Source organism: Notamacropus eugenii, chromosome 5, assembly GCF_028372415.1.
Source record: "Notamacropus eugenii isolate mMacEug1 chromosome 5, mMacEug1.pri_v2, whole genome shotgun sequence".
In the NCBI taxonomy this organism is placed as follows: domain Eukaryota; kingdom Metazoa; phylum Chordata; class Mammalia; order Diprotodontia; family Macropodidae; genus Notamacropus; species Notamacropus eugenii.
The window spans coordinates 111,703,975-111,724,413 of NC_092876.1; the positions used below are offsets into that span (position 1 = coordinate 111,703,975).

General features: G+C 38.2%; 1 protein-coding gene across 1 annotated transcript in view; it reads right to left on the reverse strand.

Moving 5' to 3' along the window:
- Window positions 1-3,602: 3,602 nt before the first annotated feature.
- TYR (tyrosinase) overlaps window positions 3,603-20,439 on the reverse strand; it is a 175,411-nt gene continuing 158,574 nt past the window's right edge. Inside the window, exon 5 of the mRNA XM_072616793.1 lies at window positions 3,603-4,140. Coding sequence (XP_072472894.1) covers window positions 3,914-4,140 — 227 coding nt within the window. The 3' untranslated portion in view covers window positions 3,603-3,913. The remainder of the gene's footprint in view (window positions 4,141-20,439) is intronic.

Consider the following 20,439-nt stretch of genomic DNA (forward strand, 5'->3'; position numbering starts at 1 on the left):
ATTTTCTCCTTGACCTGGGAACTCTGGAATTTGGCCAATATTCCTAGGAGTTTTTTTTTATCTCTTTCAGGAGGTGATTGGTGAATTCTTTCAATATTTATTTTACCCTCTTGTTCCAGAATATTATTTGTTTGGAGTCATTTTTACAGGTATTTTATGGGCTTTGGGGGCAGAGCTTCTAGAGGTAAGTACTTCTATTCTGCCATCTTGGCTCTGCCCCTCTCTACCTCTTGTTACATTTATTAATAACACTTTTGCACACCATTCAAATGACATTTTTTAGCTCTCCTTAGCAGCAATAGAATGGAGTCAAAATATCCTTGCTGCAAAGTGTCATTTGGAGGCTTGATCCAGTAATAGCCAAATAAGCAGAAAACTGAAAAACAGAATAAAAATGGCATGGAAATTTAAAAAGTGAAGTAAAAAATGTCAAGGCACATTGAAATACTATGATTCCCAAAGTTGACCTGGCATCTTCTTTCAACCATTAACTATCAGTGTGACCTGAAGAAAAATTAAAGTTGAATATCACCAAAAGTGAAATGGAGAAGTGGGAGTAATAAGGCTACAACATATTTCAAATAAAGATTTATATAGAATAATTAAGTAATGTGTCATAAATATCTATGATTTCTTTTAAAAAGATGGGTATCAAGAATCAAGTACTAGAGATGGATGAGGTTTCACTGGAAGCTTTGCAGTGTCAAGGGAATTCAAGGACTATCCCTATTCTCCCACACCCCATGTAGCACATTGGGTGGATATGGATAAAATTCACATATGTGGACAGGCATGGTTAGGTGGCCATAAACAGCACTGGAGAAAATATTTACACTGATGAGACCATAGGTTCTTTGGAGTTTTGCTGTATATGCAAAGCTCTGTGCCAAGGTCCAATAGGGAGGAAAAGGCTGGTAAACATGTGTATGAAAAAACTGAAAAGGAAAGTTCTAAAATGCTATTAGAAGATTTAGAGATAGTCATTTATTTGCTTTCCAGTGTGAAAATTCTAAGCTCTAAATGAGAGTTAGGAATTTCATTTCCCTTTGAAGACTTCAGTTTAGTATAGAAGATCAGAGAGATTCTTGGATGTTTCTAGACCCATGAACTTCCATATGTACTCTCATTGTCCCTCTTCTTTGCTCTATGTTTTGGAATACATGCATATACATATACATGTTTGTATATATGCACATATACATATCTGTGTATATACACATAAATCTTTACCTATAGAGGGAATTATAAATTTAGAACAGGAAGAGAACTTTAAAGGTCATCTAGTCCAATCCTTTCATTTTCAGATGAAGGAACTAAGGTCCAGAGAATGGAAGTTAGCATCCCAAGGCTACAAATGCTGATAAAAACCAATATATTTAATTCCATGTCAGATGAACTTTCCATGGTCTTTGTCTGCCTCCTTTGTTTATTCGTTTGTTTTTTTAAGCCAACTACAGATGTAGACCAATCAAAATAAAAGTGGAACTTGATTCTACTGAAAGACCCAGAAAAACAAATGGGTGACCAAAATGAGGCTCCTTTCTATGATTATACAGGAAGTCATTTCTACCAATCAACATCAAGTGAAACAAAACAAAACAAAAAGGCAATAACAAAAAAAAAAATATGCCTCTGTTACCATCAACACCAGTTGTCAGCCTGCTGAAGGCACTGGGTGAAATGTCTTATTCTAGTCACTCATTTGTTCTCACAGATGGTGAATTATATATTTGACTGGTTGAAGAGGATGAGCACTAAAAATACTCTTTAGACAAAGACCGGAAAGATGGTCAAAAAGAGTGACAGCTGTTAATTTCCCCTGTGTGATGAACTTTGCTTGGTAAGGATAGTGGTGTGGAAATAGTAGGATCAGAAATGAAGCCATTTACAAAAAGCCCCTTACATGGGAAAGTCACAGAATTCAATGCTGATTGGAGTTTCATGAGAATGCCAGATATCTTATACTGGCAACCACCTGATTTCTGGGTTTTTCTGTAGGAGTCAGGAAAGCAGTATGGTGGTAATTTCATTGTAGATGTTGCCATTACACAAGGAGGTAGTCTGTGGCCCTAGAAAAACAAATATTCTATCTTGTGGATTGATTATATTGAAAATTATCTCAGTAAATCATAATCCCTAAGTCAGGAATACTGATTTTATGTCTCACACACTGTCTAACAATGATTTAAACTGCAGATGCGAATGATACATTCATAAGTCCAAACTCAAGCTAATAAACTATTTTGAGGAAGAAGAGGAGTTTGCTCATTAATATAGGTTTATAGTAGGGATGTTGCATTCTTCAAATGCTAATGATTGCTTATCTTTGTTACAAATTTGGTGATAACTCCAGGTTCAGATCTCAGTTCTCCCACCAGCTGTATAGCCTTAAGTTGTTTAATATTTCTGGGTCTTTGGTTCTTTATCTGTGAAAGGAAAGGTATGGGCTAAGTGACTTTTGATACTCCTTTAGACTCAAAAATCTAAAATGTTTATCAAAGGTTCTAATATTCTCAAGGACATAAGAGATGGATTTGTGCTCAGATAAACTAGATGACCATGAGGAATTCTTGTAGCTACAGGATTCTAGATGTAAGAGTGTGGTTGGTTGAGTAAATCAATTAAGGCAATCCACCAGTTCCATGAAATACTTAATAATTGTTTGAAGGAATAGAGAATACTTCACACAGGGAAGAAAAGACTCAGGGTGGAGATGTTACCATTTTTTAGGGGCCACCATTTAGTCACAGGCTGTAGAACTAAGAACCAGGGAAAGAAGTTATGGAGACAATTTAAGCTTGCTGTGAGGAAGATTTTCATAACATTTAGTCATCCCAAAGTGGAATGGACTGTCTTCAAAGGTAGTATGTTCCCTGTCCCTGGTGGATGTGAAATCTTCAAAACCATTTGTCATTTATATTGTAGTCCAGATTCTTTTTCAGGTATAGGTTGGACCATATGGCCATTGAGGTCCTTTCTAACTGTAAAATCCAGAGATTCAGCTATATGATATTTTCTACTTAAAAAAAAAATTCCCTTCAATGATACCTGATTTGTTACTATTGTATTAAAATTATAAATCTTAAGGGGAAAAAAGGTAGCAATTGTCCTCATGGTGTAATGGAGAGTGATACTGGTCTTTCAATCACAAGATTGGGATCTAAGTCCTAGCTCTTCTCCTTACAAGCCACATGACCTTTGGTATGTAAACTGGATCCCAGAATCATACATAGAGATAACTAGAAGAAACCTTAAGTATCATCTATGACAACCCCTTCCTATTAGAGATGAGAATACGGGTGCTCAGAGATTCAATGAGTTGTCCAAGGTCATACACCTAGTAAGTGACAGAGAAGAGATTTAAACTTAGAGCCTGTGATGCAAAAAGTGATATCTATCATCAATGAATTTATCAAAGTCTTTTCATTTCCCATATATAAGGCTTCTAGCCTTAGTATCCTTGTCCCTGGACTTATTTCACAAGGGTATTGTGAGAAAGGTACTTTGTCCTACTTATAACACTATGCAAGTGGGAGCTCTTATTGGGAACCAAATGGGCCATTAAAGTAGCAGATTAGGTGAAAAAAATGAAAACAAAATTATAATGGCTTCATGGGAGTCTTTAATGTGGCTACACCAAGTAGTTACACAGTTCATACCAGCAAGTTTTCCTTAAGAATATTTGGCTCTGAGGAATCTTCCCAGGGGAATCATGAAAATATATTTGCAGGCTTTAACGTTTTAAAACAGATGTGGTCCATATTGCTTCCTACATTCTCATGCTGAGCATGTCCCTAGACAACCAAGAGGATTTGCCAGGGTCACAACATTCTATAACCATGTAACACTTTGTCCTTGCCTTGGTGACAGTGAGAGGCCTTTATGCCACTCACTATTTCCTCCACAGAGGATCCTATAAGTTACTCTGATAAGTCCCACTAAGGTAGTCCTCTTTATCGAGGAGCAGGGGTTGTTCTTCTTCTGAGAACCTCTTTCTCTTCTTTCGACACAACAGGCTGGCAAGCCCTATGATGATTGCAGTAATCACCCCACCTATGGCAGCAGCCACAACCAGCCACTGCCAAATCTGCCTTGCTTGCTCCAAATAAGGCTTAACATATTCTTGAAAGAAGTCAGGTGCTGAAAAGAGAAGACATTTATAATCAATAAATTTATCAATAAAAATGTATTGAGTGTACCATTTCCCAATCACTGTGCTAGTCTATCAGACTGCAATGAAAGGAATGAAGTTTAAAATCCATATGGGATAAACAAATATATATGCAAAAGAAGTAGAATAATGTAGTGGAGAGGGCTGGTAATGGCAGCCTGGGGATCAGGAGAGGCTGTACGTAGAATGAGTTACTGTATTGCAAGTTGTAAAAGCTGGACATTTTTACAATATCTTTGCATCTCTTGATGGAAGAGGACAAAGGCAAGATATAGCAGAGGAAAAGAGCTTGAATTGGAATCAGGAGATCTGAGGTAAAATCCCAGTTCTCACATTTATTAGCTATGTGATGCTGAATAAATTGCATTGGGCCTTCGCTCCTCTAGTTTCTTATATGTAAAAATCTATACAGAAATAAACATATCTAAATTTAAATAAATATGTATAAATGTATATCACACACATACATAATTTATAATAGCACCTTCATAGGTTTATTGTGATGAAAACATTTTGGAAAAATATATAAAATAATAAATCATCATAAATTTAAGAACATAATGAATCTCTACCCCCAGCTGTTATGATGAAAGCATTTTATAAAGCTGAAAAATGTGAGGTTTTATCCTCAACTGACAGATTATCCCCAAGTCCTATGCATGCATGCATTCATTCATTTAAAAAAATTGATTGATGACTTTGTACCAAATACTGTGGTAAGCACTATGGGGCCTTGAAAATGAATAAGTCAATGAACTTACAGTCTAGCAAAAGAGATCAAATATTTACACAAATAAACATAATACCAAAATAGAATAGTAAAGGTGCTCTGTGTAGGTATAAAGTGCTAAGAAATGACAAAGGAAGGAAAAATCACTTTTGACTTGATAGCTCAGACAAGGCTTTATTATTTTTGTTGTTATTGTTATAATTATTCTTGATAACAATAACAATGATAATTAATGTGTAAGCCCCTTGTATATATGTATTGTTTCATTCTTTGTACTTTTTCTCTAGTGCCTAGAACATACCTGGCCCATACTGGGTGATTAATAAATATTTGTTGATTAATGTATATAGCTCTTTTAAAATTTACAAAGTGTTTCATTACATTATCTTGTTTACAACTACCTTATTAGGACAAAATTATTATTTTCCCAATTTTAAATTGGAAAAAATGATACGGACAGAGGCTAATTTGCACCAGATCGTGCAACTAAGGGTCTGAAGCAGGATTCAGAGAAATCTTTCTGACTCTTAATCCTGAGATCTATGCACTGCCTTATATAGCTGTCTAATGATATCCTTTAAGTGAGCCTTAAGTGATGGAGAAAAGAATGTTCTAGACACAGAGAACAGCAGTATCAAAGTTATAGGAAAAAAATGAGGGATCTGGATGTCAGAGGACTTCAGAGAGTTTAAAAATAGAAGGATCCTTACATATGATTTACTTTAACCTTTTCAATTGATTGCTCAGCAAATCAGACCCAGAGCTGTTGTGATGCTCAAGGTCCTTCAAAGAAAAAAAAAAACAAATGCTTATTGTTCAAACAGGGCATCTAAGTGGCAAAGTGAATAGAGCACTGACCCTGGAGTCAGGAGAACCTGAATTCAAATCCAGCCTCAGACACTTACTAGCTGTGTGACCTGTGACAAGTCACTTAACCCTGTTTGACTCATTTCCTCATCTGTGAAATGAGCTAGAGAAAGAAATGGCAAACCACTCCAGTTTTTTTTGCCAAGAAAACCCCAAATGGAGAATCCAACATGACTGAAATGACCCACCAACAACAAAATTGTCCAAACAACAGTAGGTCCAGTTTGACTGGAGCGTAGACTTCATGAAGAGGAATATTATTATAGAAAATAAGACCATAAAGGTAGGTTGAGATCAGATTGTGGAAATCTTTCTATGTAAAGAAGGCTATGTTTGATATTCCAAGAATTCACAATTCATGAAGCTCAGCCAGGAAGCCAGACATTGATATCACTCTACTGACTGCTGGAGTCCATATTGATTTTTCCTTTGTCTGAGCTTCTGTAGCTTCAGAAATTTGTGCTACTAACCCTTAAGAATTTGACTGTGAGTCATCTTGAGTGGTTCTCCAGTTTCATGTCAATTCAATTAAGTAAATGTTTATTCAGTGTGCCAAGTACCATAATAAACTCCGGGGATACAAATAAGAAAAAGACAGTTCCTGCCCACAAGAAGCTTACATTCTAATGGGGAAAGGCAACACACAGATGGAAGCTGGAAAGCAGGGACAGAGGAAGAAACCGGGGTGCCCAGCACAGAGACATTTTGTTCCATGAAGTTCAGACCAAGCAGAGCTACAGGTGGAAAGTAGAGTCATGGGTTTCAGTTGTGTCTCTCTAGCTAGAGTGTAACCTCTTGGAGGATGGGGAACATGTTTACTATTATTTTTATGTCTCTCTATCCCTACACTGACTGTGCCCGGCACAGTGATTGTCGTACAGAACAGGAACATTTATATAGTGCTTCCAAGTTTGCAAAGCACATCGTAATATCTCATGTAATGCTTACAGAACCCTGGTGAGGTACATGGTACAAGCATCATTGTCTCCATTTTACAGATAGATAAACTGAGACTCAGAAGGTTCAAGAAAGTTGACTAAAGTGACACAGTTAGTGTTGGCTGTGAGATTTGAACCTTGGTCTTCCTAACTTCAAGTCTGATTTTCTATCAATGATGCTATGTGACTCACATAAGTCTGACCCTTGTAGACAACTGACAGAAAGTGATTCTTGCTCCAGGGTCTCACTGGTCTGGAGGATCAACATCTCCTTCATCAGGCTCCCATGCTTCATTTTCCAGGAAAGCATCTAGTCCAGTGTGGAACCTTGCCCTGGGAAGAGCTGCCCATTTTCCTTTGCAGTTCCCTCTTTTTACATATGACCCACATGTGAGAAATATAGCCACCTGAAGGGAAAGAATATTCAAGTAAAGCAGGATGGGAGGGGAAGGGAAGGAAAAGGGAGATGGGAATAAGCTTTTATATAGTATATGCTATGTACTTTACAAATATTATTCATGATGGACAGGGTATCAAGGTACCATGTTGGGGGAGGAAGTGGAAGGGAAGGTAGAAAGGAAATAATCATGAGCAACAAAACAGGCCACACCAACAATAATAACAGGTGTTTCTATGTCTGTATCTTAGTGGACACAGCCACATCTGTTTTTACAACCTGGTCATCTTAGCAGCCGCCTTGCTGCAATGTGCATGCCTTCTCTCTTCTCCCCCTCCCTCATGCCGGTTCTCCGGTTTTGGAATCATAATCAAATTAATATTTCCACTGGTACTGGAAAGAGAATAAGTGAATAAACAGTTATGTAGGACCTATTATGTGCCAGTACCTGTGCTAGGTGCTTTTAACAAAATTGTCTCATTTGATCCTCACAACAATCCTGTAAGGTAGGTGTTGTTATTGCCCTGTTTTACAATTTAGGAAACAGGGAAATAGATTAAATGACTTGTCCAGCTGGCCTCAGCTCTAGGTCTATGCTCTTATGATCATATTCTTTTAGGATTTTAGAATCAATCTGTGATTTTTTTCAGGAAAGGAAGATCATCATGTCACCTCCTGAACCAGTGCAGATCAGAACTAAGAGATCAAATGACTCCCCTAGTTTTAGAGAATTCACCTGTGTTTGAGTTAGGGCCTGAGTCCAAGTCTTCCTGCCTCTGAGCCTGGCTCTCTATTCCTGACACCATGTTGACAATGTTCTCATAAAATACAATTGCTAGAAGAAACCTGCTCTCTCTCACTATAAAGTTAAACTGATCTTAAGGACTGTAAATAATGTTCTTGTCTCCTGAAAAGAAACACATGTGTAGAGCACAATATTTTCATAAAATCAATCTGTTTTTTTAAAATTTTATTCTGAACTTCAGAAATAAAACACGCATTTCCATAACACAGTAGAATAGGAGAAAAAAATGATTGCAGATGAAACTTTAAATCTATTATATACAACTTGCTATTCCTTTTAAATAAATATTAAAGTTGTCATGTAACTTTTTTTCCTTTTTCTTTTTCCCTTCCCCATGCCCTCCATTCTTGCCACAGAGATGGCTACTATCACACACACACACACACACACACACACACACACACACACACACACTTGTGTGTGTGTGTGTGTGTGTGTGTCTGTAAAATCATTCTGTACATACTTCCATTTATCAATTTTTTATCAATCTGTTTTTCCCGTGGGTCAAAAATGCCTCTAAGCAAGCAGTGACTTGTACTCTCATATCTATGTTAAGATTAAATCAAATAAAATTGAGTATTCAACATATTTTCAATCCAAGTTTTCTAAAGAATGAATAAAACCATCATAGTACATAACATGTTTTCATTTTCTTTTTTTTATTTTAGAACATGATTTACTAGCAGCCTAATGATAACTAAGAGAAAAACAAAGTCTTTTCCCATCCCCCAAAACCTTACCTTGTGGCCAAAGACATAATACATGTCCCGAAATAAGATAAAGCTGATGGTTCTAGGCTATATTCTAATTTCTGATTAACTCTTAAAAGAAAATCAATGTTATATCAGAAAAGTAAGGGCAACCAGTCTCCCCAGGTGAGAACTATCTCTTTATTGTCAAGTGATCAATGTCAAGCGATCAATCAAACTGGGAATTGCAACCTCTTGCTACTTGAAAGGAAAGTTCTGAAAATGACCAATATAAGGGGAAACTGTCTTTTCTTTTTATCTTGGAATCAAGAGAGAGACCCAGAGAACCAGGTTTGAATCCTGCCTCAAACACTGTGTGATGATAGGTGTGTCATTTACCTTTCCCATACCTCAGGACAGTGATGTGTAAAATGGTGGTAATAATAATATTGTAGATATTTTATAGAGCTATATACTTTGTGAATTTTAAAGAGCTATTGAATGAATAAGCACATTAAATGTTTGCTTAATTACTTACTAGAGAGAAAACAATCTTCTAAGCACCAGAGATAGACATATGCAAGCAAGCAAGACAGTTCCTTCTTCAAGGAACTAACACATATGGGAGGAGTGGGAGTCAGAAAAGAGCATTTTGGTCTGGAATATAGTGACAATTAGTAGAGTCTTGGGGGGTGGGGTAGATGGACACACCCCTTTTCTGAAGCAAGTGATGGGGCAATGGATAGAGTTCTGGGCCTGCGATCAGGAAGATCTATCAATATGGCCTCAGACACAGATGGTTTCTCTAAAAGTAGATGAGTCACTTGATCTTTAAGTGTTCATCTGCCATAGTTCAAGGAGTTCCTTATCACTAATGAGGACTGGAGGGGGGCGGGGTGAGAAGCCCACAAAGACCAGAGTACCAGGGGCAGGTCTCATGGAATGAATTTGTAGACTCAAGCACTCTTGAGGTCAAGGTAGAGATTTATTATACTTTACAGTAGGCAAGAGTTCTCAGGGAAAATGCAACTTTAGAGGGGTACAGGTAAAGGGTATATAGGAAATTCTATAGTATCACTTGTGCCAAACATGCTAACTAGGTGTTTTTTGGGTGGGATCAGGGAGTGGTTAAGGAGTGGTTAGTTCCTAAAGGAACATGCACTTTTGGTATCTACTGAGCAGGTATTTCACCCAGAGTTCATTGGGAAATAGCTCAAAGAGGGGTTACCTGGAGGTGTGGTTTTAGACCTGAAATGACACTAAGTCAACTAACAGTCAGGGTTAGTTCAGAAATATCAGGTTGCTCTCATCAATGTCTTCTTAGACAAGATAAATGTAAGGGAGTATATGTATATCTAAGTCTAGGATACATATGATTGGTTAGTGAATAGCAAATGTCATTATGACCCAGTGCACAGCCAGTTCAATCAGTACACAATTGTTTCAGACTAATAAGATCTATAGGTACAGCTGGCTGCTATATCAGGAAGGGAGATAATTATTGTTGCTGGGGCAGGCTGTGTCCTTGGGCTGGGGAGAAACTGTCTGGGATAGAGTTTTGAGGCTGGGGAGAAATGTGTTTTTAAAGAGAAATGTGATTTTAGAATTGGGGCTCAATCACATATATCCAAGCACTGCAACATCACAAGTTTCCTATCCCGATAAAATAACAGATTGAGACTAAAATACTAAAAGAATATGATCATAGGAGCATAGATATGGAGTTGGAAGGCTCACCTGAAGTCATTTAGTACTAACCCCTCATTTGACAAACTAAAAGCCCAACCAAATCAAGTGACTTGCCCAAGATTACAGAGGTAAACATGAAAGATAAGTTTTGATTCTGGGACTATTTTATGCTGGAGCCAGTGTCCTTTCTTCTGCATTACAATGCTTTCCAAAAATCATGATTATAGCATCCCTAGTGCCTGGCGCAAAGTACACACTTATTAACTATTTACTGATTGATTGATACATCTAGATCTACAAGTAACCTCAGAGATCACCTAGTCCAACACTTCCATTTCAAAGATGAGGAGACTGAGGATCAAAGAGTGACATAAACAACTTATACAAAGTCACATAAGTAATAAATAACGAAGTTAAAATTTGAGCCCAGGTACTCTGCCCTTGGGGGCAGCTAGGTGGTGCAGTGGACAGACTACTAGGCCTGAAGTCAGGAAGAATCTGACCTCAGGCACTTACTAGCAGCATGATCTTGGACAAATAACTTAACCCTGTTTGTCTCAGTTTCATCTTCTGGAAAACGAGCTGGAGAAGGAAAGGGAAAATCACTTTAGTGTCTTTGCCAAGAAAACTCCAATGGGGTCACAGAGAGTCAAACACAACTAAAACTACTGAACAACAGCACCCTCTGCCCACTGACTCCAATTCCAGGATCCTCTCCATAGTATCATTTCTCCTTCTATAATTTGCAATGAAACAAAATTAAATGAGGCAAGTTCTCCCTAATCTATAGTGTGGATGTCACAGCAACCTTTGCCAGCTATTTCATTTTTTCTAGCACATTAGAGGAATACTCCAGACAATTACAACTTCCCAAGAGCTCATGTACTAAATAGGGACCTGAACTGATCTGTGAAGTTCAAATGAGATAGAACCACATTAAAATATTGAATATAAATATTCATTTGTAGCAATTGAAGAGCTGAGTAAATATTTTTGTTATGTTTATTGTTTAGCAGTACAAGTAGCTCTAGTAGAAGGAATAGCAGCAGCTGTAATAGTAGTAATAGCAGCAACCATGGTGGCAGCAGTTATAACAATAGTAGTAGTAGCTGTAGCAGTAGTAGCAGTAATAGTAGTAGTTATAGTAATAAAGGGAAATCCTTTTCTTTGCTAATATTCTCACTTAATATCTCACTGTTATATACAGATATCCCTAGGGTCTCAAAAGCTATACCAGAATGTTATGAATTCTTAATCTGGAGTTTATTTTATTTTATTTTAAAATTTTGTTAACTCTTTTTCTATATAATTGGCTTCCTTTTGACATCCTATGTATTTTATGAATTTTAAAACTTTCTTTTGAGAAAGGGTTCATAGACTTCACCAGACTACTAAACATGTCCACAACCTACTAAAAGGTAAATTTGGGCTTCTGCCAAGCTGTAAAGGCTTTCAGTACATGGCCAGTGACACAGTGTGTGTCTGAGCATCAGTCTGGCTAAGATTGGATAGGCTCATTACTAGGTTGTTCACAGAGTAGTGAATTTTCAGAAAGAGAGAAACTCTCAAAGAATAGATACTAAAAGAGAAACTGCATGACTGTAATGGTAATTTAAAATGGGAAGATCTTTCTTATTCATTAATAGGCCCATGTCACCTGCCTGGGTCACATGGAAGCCTGAATCATATGAGTCTCAGTCACATGGAACCTGTGGTGGGAGGAGTTTGCTGAATAGGCAGAACAAGAAGGGTAGAATAGGAAGAGGTGAAGCTAGAGGAGAGCTGAGAGGAAATTAGTGAGAGAGCAGTCAGAATGAAAGGATGCAGGTAAGCCTCAAGGTGGCTGTGAGTGTACGAAGGGCATTTTGTTTAAGGGAAGCCTGCTTGTAATTTGTTTAAGGGAGCTGGTTTGTGGGAAGCCTACCCAGGGGGAAGGCTTGTCCTCTGCATTGTTACTGTGTATAAATTATGATGGATTTGGCTTTCTGGTGTCTGAATAAATGTTTTGGTTCTGTCTTCCATGTGGAAGGTCTGTTATATTTCACAATTCAGAATTGTGCCACAATATTCATGGCTACTGTGGGTACTGTGAATATTGCATTGGTACTATGAATGGTGACAGGGAAGGAATTATGAAATAAAAGACCTCTATTTGGAGGCAGAAGAGCAGAGGAGACAGAAGAAGAAATGGATATCCCAGGGTGAGAGGATTTGTCGTATTTCTCCCTAGCTAGAGAATGGGCTAAAGGTATAGGGTTTTGTGAAAAGTGGGAACCAAGGCTACAGAAGGGAGAACCCAGAGACTTAGAAAGATGTTTGTAGGGAATACCAATAGAACCAAAGAAAGAAATGTCAGGGGTGACTAGGAGAGGCTGGGCCTTGCTAATAAGCTATTCAATTATAGTTAAAAACAGAGACAAACTGCTGGAGGAGAAAGTTCAGATGGAAAGGAAGTTGGCTGGTTTGCATGACAGGCTTTTATGCTGCAGCATTCAAACTCTCCTTTAGAAGAGCAAGCTGGAGGGTCTCAGGTGGTAGGAAAAACTGTTAGTAGTTTAACTCACAAAAAAAGCAAAAAAGTAACAAGAGAAAGGAAGCATGGGCAGCTTCTGAGGCAGAAGCATAACAGGAGAATCAAGGGTCCCATGTAGTGTTTGGGGGGACCTCAGCAGGAGGTCACAAATATTTTGAGTCCATTTACCCAAAGGATGGGTGAATTGTTGGTGTCTTGGATGGTAAGAATCAGTGAAAAAGAAACATCTCCTTGAGACAAAAGAGTAAATAGCCAGCAGATTCAAAGTCAGAATAGATTGATAGAAAAAAAAATTGTTTACAACTCTATTGAGAGCAGGGGTAGATTTTGGAAGAAGAGATGGCATTCCAACTAATGAACTATATAAAATGTGTAGAGGAAAGAGGTTTGATTTTAGACTGAGCAGGGAGATGAGAGCTGCCCCTGCAGGTCCTTCTGAAACATTGTATTCAAATTCATTACACCTGCAGGAAGAATGAGAGGTTGGCCAGGCCCAAGCTCAGACTAAGAGGGTGTACCTCTAGCCAGAATGATGACCTCGGAACTGCAAATTGGAAAACAGTAAACAATACTGAATGAGGCTGAGAGTAGGCTCATGGACTCCAGAAGCATGGCTGACCTTATATCTATCCACCCTTCTTCTATTTATCGTCTTCTTGTTTCTTTTTGATATTTTGTCTGTTCACCTTGTTTGTCAGATTTGTTTTCTGCAGGCTTAGGACCCTCCACCTGCAGATGCCTGATCACTTAAGCTGGATGTCACCCCATTTGATGTGCTGTGTCACCTGTGGACCTGGTGTCAGCCAAGCTCCAGATGCCAGCTCAAGAACTGACCCCTCAAATGGGACCTCTTGGGGCAGGGACTGCTCTGCATCCAATCTCAGCAGGAATTAGCTATGGAAGAAGAGGGCTTAGCCCCTTACTCCAAGATTTTGGGCTCAGTTTATTTGAGGAGGGAATGATGGGTTGCTTGTGCTCAAGTCCCACCCTAAGATATTGTTTTACGTGCTTATTTTGTGTGATCCTTGTTACATTGTTGTAAAGTTCTGTTGACACCAGTTGCCCACGATATTGTTTAATATGCTTGTTTTCTGTAATGCCTATTATAATTCTGTTCATACCAGTTGCCCCACCAACCTATGCAATGAATACAAAAGATCTTGGGACTGCATGTAATGGTAATTTAGAATGGAAAGATTATTCTCATTCATTAATAGGCTCACGTGGCCTGTGTGGGTCACATGGAAGCCTGAGTCACATGAGTGTGAGTCATATGGAGCCTGGCATGGGAGGAGTTTGCTGATTGGGTGGAACAGGAAGAGGTGGAGCTAGAGCAGAGCTGAGAGGAAATTAGTGAGAGAGCAATCAGAATGAAAGGATGCAGACAAGCTGGTAGCTGGCTGTGAATGTGCGAAGGACATTTTATTTAAGGGAAGCCTGCTTGAGATTTGTTTAATGGAGCTGGTTTGTGGGAAATCTGGCAGAGAGAAGGCTTGGGAATGGTGTTTTCTTCTTCATTGTTATTGTGTATAGATTATGATGGGTTTGGTTTTCTGGTGTCTGAATAAATGTTTTGGTTCTGTCTTCCATGTGGAGAGTCTGTTGTATTTTGTGATTCAGAATTGTGTCACAATATTCATGGCTGCTGTTGGCACTGTGAATATTTCATTGGTGCTACAGTGACCTGAGGTTGGTGGAGGGATTACCCACACCAACAAAATGACACATTTACCAAGTCATGAATTATTTAAGATTTTTTTCTTTTTAAACAATTTATGAACTCAGATTAGAAGGAATATAGGACATTAAGACATTATCCAAAGCTAAACAAATACAAATATTTCATGCAGTTTGAATTCTGGGAGTAAATACCATTCCAAAGACCTGAAAGGTTTTCACCGCAGCTTACAAAGGGACATAATTTGTAATTAAGAACTAGTTGGGTAAAGAGAAATACTAACCTTAATAGAAATATCATCTCTTCTAGTATACTTTGTCACATGATAACTCTTTTATTTTGTTTTTTCAAAGCTTGATTTTAGGGTTTAGAAAATGCTTTATGTGCTTTAATCCCTCCTTGTTGTTCCTTCATCAAGAAACTGCATTTCTCAACTCTGGGTGTTTTCACTGTGTCCCCATTTCTAGAAGGCTCTTCCTCCTCATCTCCACCTCTTGGCTTCCCTGGCTCCCTTCAAGACTCACGTAAAATCTTACCTTTGGGCTATAAAACTGCACATACCCTTTGGTCCTGCAATACCACTACTAGGTCTGTATCTCAAAGAGATCACAAAAAAGGGAAAATGACCCACATGTAATATTTATAACTGTTCTTTTTGTGGTGGTAAAAAATTGGAAATGAAGGGGATGCCCATCAATTGGGGAATGGCTGAACAAGTTGTGCTATATGAATATAGTGGAATATATTGTGCTGTAAGAAGTGATGAGCAGGTAGATTTCAGAAAAACCTGGAAACACTTACATGAACTGATACTGAGTGAAGTGAGCAGAACCAGGACAATATTGTATATGGTAACAGCGACACTACGAGATGATCAACTGTGATAGACTTAGCTCTTCTCAGCAATACAATGATCCAAGACAATTCCAAAAGACTCATGATAGAAAATGCTATCCACATCCAGTGAAAGAACTAGGAATTTGAATGCAGATTGAACCATATTATTTTTAATTTTTGTTACTTTTTTCTTTTTTGTATTTTTCCCTTTTGTTATAATTCTTCTTTCACAATATGACTAATATGGAAATACATTTAATATGATTACATATGTGTAGCCTATATCAGATTTCTTGCTGTCTTGGGGAGGGAGCAAAATTTGGAAGTAAAAATCTTATAAAAATGAATGTTAAAAAACTATCTTTACAATGTAATTAAAAAAAATGAAATGCTATTAAGTGGAAAAAAAGAATAGAATCAAATCAGTGAAAAATACAAGGTGGAAATGACTTTGTTCATTTTCAGTCAAAAAAGCATGAAACAAAACTATTGATGTGTATTTTAAGACTTTGAAAACACCTTTTATGAAGCTTGAAAAAAATTCTGCCTTTTGCAGGAAGACACTCTCCTTCTCCTTATCTCTAGTGCCTTCCTTCTATTGATCATTACAAATTTTTTTGTATGTAATTTATTCGTACATAGTAGTTTCTTTGGTGTTTCCCTCTTTAAACTTTGTGCTCCTCCAGAAGAGGGACACTCTTTTGCTTTTCTTTGTATCCTCAGTGCTTATCACAATGCCTTGCATATAGTAATTGTATCATAAATATTAGTTACTAAACAACCCAGAATAGAGCTTACTGAACAGGGATAAATGTATTATTTTTTTTTTAAAAAAAATTATTTTCAACATTCACTTCCACAAGATTTTGAGTTCCAGATTTTCTCCTTATCTCTCCCCTCTCCCCACCCCATCTGCCCTCCCTTCTGTCATACCCTCACTTTTCTTAACTCCTTCCCCTCTATTTTCTTATAGAGCAAGATAGATTTCTATACCTCTGTATGTCTTATTTCTCCATTGCATGTAAAAGCAAATTTTAACATTCATTTTTAAAATTGTGAGCCCCAAATTCTCTCCCTTCCTCTCACCCACCCCCTTCGAGAAGGCAAGCAATTTGATATAGGTTATACATGCAAAACACTTCCTTAACAGTCATATTGTGAAAGACTAACTATATTTCTCTCCATCCTATCCTGCCTTCCATTTATTCTATTCTTTCTTTTGACCTTGTCCCTCCTCAAAAGTGTTTACTTTTGATTACCCCCTCTTCCCATTTGCCCTGCCTTCTATCTCTCCCCCTCTTATCCCCTTCCCCCCTACTTTCTTGTAGGGTAAGATAGATTTTCATGCCCAGTTAAGTGTGCCCAGTTAAGTCTCCTTAAGCCAAATTAGATGAGAGTAAGGTTCACTCATTCCCTCTCACCTCCACTCTTTTCTCCTACATTGTAAATGCTTTTGCCTCTTTTACATGAGATAATTTACCCCATTCTGTTTCTTCCTTTCTCCTCCAAATATATTCCTCTCTCACTCCTTAATTTTATTTTTTTAGATATCATCCCTTCATATTCAACTCACCCTGTGCCCTTGGTCTATTTCTATCTATCTGTCTATCTATCTGTCTGTCTGTCTGTCTGTCTCTCTCTCTCTCTCTCTCTCTCTCTCTCTCTCTCTCTCTATCTATCTATCTATCTACCTATCTATCTATCTATCTATCTATCTATCTATCTATCTATCTGTCTATCTATCTGTGTGTATGTATCCTCCAACCACCCTAATATTGAGAACACTCTCAAGGGTTACAAATATTATTATTTCCATGTAGGAATCTGAACAGTTCAACTTTAGTAAGTCATTTATGATTTCTCTTTCCTGTTTACCTTTTCATGTTTCTCTTGATTCTTCTGTTTGAAAGTCAGATTTTCTATTCAGCTCTGTTTTTTTTCATCAAGAATGCTTGAAAGGCCTTTATTTCCTTGAATGTTAATTTTTTCCCCTGAAATATAAATCCTAGCTCCTTTGATTTTCAGAATATCATATTCCAAGCCATTTGATACCTTAATGTAGAAGCTTCTAGATTTTGTGTTATTCTGATTGTGTTTTGACAATAATCGAATTGTTTTTTTTCTGGCTACTTATAATATTTTTTCCATGATCTGGGAGCTCTGGAATTTGGCTATAATATTACTAGAAGTTTTCTTTCTGGGATCTCTTTCAGGAGGTTATTGGTGGATTCTTTCAATATCTACTTTACCCTCTGGTTCTAGAATATCACTACAGTTTTCTTTGATAATTTCTTGAAAGATGATGTCTAGGCTCTTTTTTAGATCATGGCTTTCAGATAGTCCCATAATTTTTGAATTGTCTCTCCTGGATCTATTTTCCAGGTCAGTTGTTTTTCCAATGAGATATTTCACATTGTCTTCTATTTTTTTATTCTTTTGGTTTTATTTTATAATTTCTTGATTTCTCATAAAGTAACTAGCTTCCATTTTTCCCCATTCTAATTTTTAAGGAATTGTTTTCTTCATTGGACTTTTGGATCTCCTTTTCCATTTGGCTAATTCTGCTTTTTTAAAGCATCCTTTTCCTCATTGGCTTTTTGGACTTCTTTTACCATTTGAATCAGTCTATTTTTAAGGTGTCATTTCCTTCTAACATTTTTTGGGTCCCCTTTAGTCAGTAGTTGACCTGATTGTCTTGCATGATTGTCTTGCATCACTCCCATTTCTCTTTCCAATTTTTTCTCTACTTCTCTTACTTGATTTTCACAATCCTTTTTGAGTTCTTCCATGATCTGAAACCAATTTATATTTTTCTTTGGAGTCTTTGGATGTAGGAGGTTTGACTTTGTTGTCTTCTGGTTGTATTTTTTGATCTTCCTTGTCACCAAAGTAAGATTCTGTAGTATGATTTTTTTTTTCTGGTGTTTGCTCATTTCCCCAGTCAATTACTTGACATTTGGGCTCTTTGTCAAGGTGGTTCTCTGCTTAGTGTGTGGGAAGGGCATACTGTCCCAAGCTTCAGGTGTTTTGTGCAGCTATTTTTGGAAATACTTCTAGGGACCTGCAAATTTTCAGCTCTTCCAAGGTTGTGTAATCAAAGAAGAGGTGTTTACTCCTCTCCTGGCCTGTGAGTGACCTCAAGCACTCTTTTCTGCTTTTGAACTGTGAGGATTCCTTCTCTGCTGCTGCTACAAGCTCCACCACACCAACACTCCTCCTTACCTTAGGACTGCCACCTAGGATGGGGATCCAGATCTAAATAGGACAAAGCGAGTATCCCAACTCAGTCCTGGCAAAGAGAACTGTGCTATTACCCTCTGATCAACAGCTTGATCCCCCCACAATCTGTGCACCTAGAGCTATGGAAAAAAAGCACCCCTTCCACGGCTGCAGTGTGCTGTGCCTCCCCCTCCAATGCCGCAGCACTGGGCCTGGGCCACACTATTCTCTCACACAACTCTGACAGGCTTTTTCCACTGACCATCCAATTTGTCCTCAGCATTTTGGGGTGAAGAAATCTGGAAACCACCACAGCTGCCAATGATTCAGTCCCCTGAGGTCTGCTCAGCTCCCATCTGTGCTGGTGTAGCCAATGCTGGATTGTGCTCGGCTCCTAGCCTGGCATGATAGACCCTTCCTGTTGACCTTCCAGGCTGTCTTTGGCTGGAGATTTGCTTCACTCCATCATTCTGTGGGTTCTGCATCTCCAGAATGTGTTTAGAGTTATTTTTTAATGGTATTTGGAGGGATCTGGGGGGAGAGCTCAAACATGTCCGTGCTTGTACTCTGCCATATTGCCTCTGCCCCTCCAACTGCCTAATTTAAAAAAAAACAAAACTATTATTTCTTGATGAGGAAAATGAACGTCAAAAGATTAAGTTACTTGCCCAAGGATACACAGTTGGCCAATGGCAAAATTGGGACTGGAACCCAAACTTTTTGACTCATTCTCCATTTATTTTCCAATGAGTCTCCTCTTGGCCTCTTTCCTTTCAACTACACCACTGCTCAGACATACACAGCCAAAGATACTACCTAGGCTGCTATCCATTGTTTCAGAGAGCAAGATTTGCAAAATAGAAAGGGGGGGAGGATATTCTGTAAAAAAGGAAGGCAAGATTCCTAAAGGGTTTCAGAAAATCATCTTGAGGATGGAAAGGAAGGGAGCTGCTCTCCCATTGGTGAACACGTTATTTAACAACAACAGCAACAACAAAATCCCCAAAACTTATTGTCTCAAAACTGTAGAAAATGAGGAAAACATCCTGTCCTCTTAACAGCTTTCCCCACCCTACTCCACCACCAAAACACTCAACACACACACACACACACACACATACACACACACACACGCACACAAAGTCACTCCTCCCAACCCCCACATATCCTCATTGCCTTGTTCACACAAGATCTCTAGGGCAGGATTGATGGGGTAGGGCCCAAGGATGCGGTACCTTTGGCTCCAAGGCCCCATGTGGTCCTCTAGGTCCTCAAGTGTGGCAATTCAGTCAAAGGCCCCAGAAGGTCACATGTGGCCTTGAGACTGCAGGTTCCCCACTTCTGGTAGGTCAATGACTTTTATTGCTTTGGGGTCCCATTGTCAAAAATTTGGAATTGTTCTCCCTTTGGTCTGTGAAGTTAGAATGCTGGTGGTGGAGGGGAAGAGAGGACAAAATCACCATGTTTAGAGCTTCTCATTTTCTTTTCTATGGCCCTCTCTCATTTCTTCTCACCTGGCACTTGTGTCCTATTCAGTCTTAACCTTCTTCAAGACTAGCCATGTTCCAAAATTTATCTTTCTTTGCTTCTTCTCTTTCTTTACAATCAAAATTTATTTCTTTTCAAATTAAGTCTTAATGAGCCATTAGAAAATAACATTAAAATGTTATTGATTGATAGAGATAAAACTGATTTTGTATTTTCAATGCCCCTGAGTGAGGGACTCCCTCTACTGATGCAAGTTGGCAATGTTTCTACAATTTGCAGTTTTGGAGAGTTAACTAGAGCAGTACTTCTTAAACTGTGGGTCACTTCCCCATATGCGGTTGTGAAAAATTTGGCAGCTGTACAAAGGTATCTGAACATGCAGGCACCAAAAAATTAAT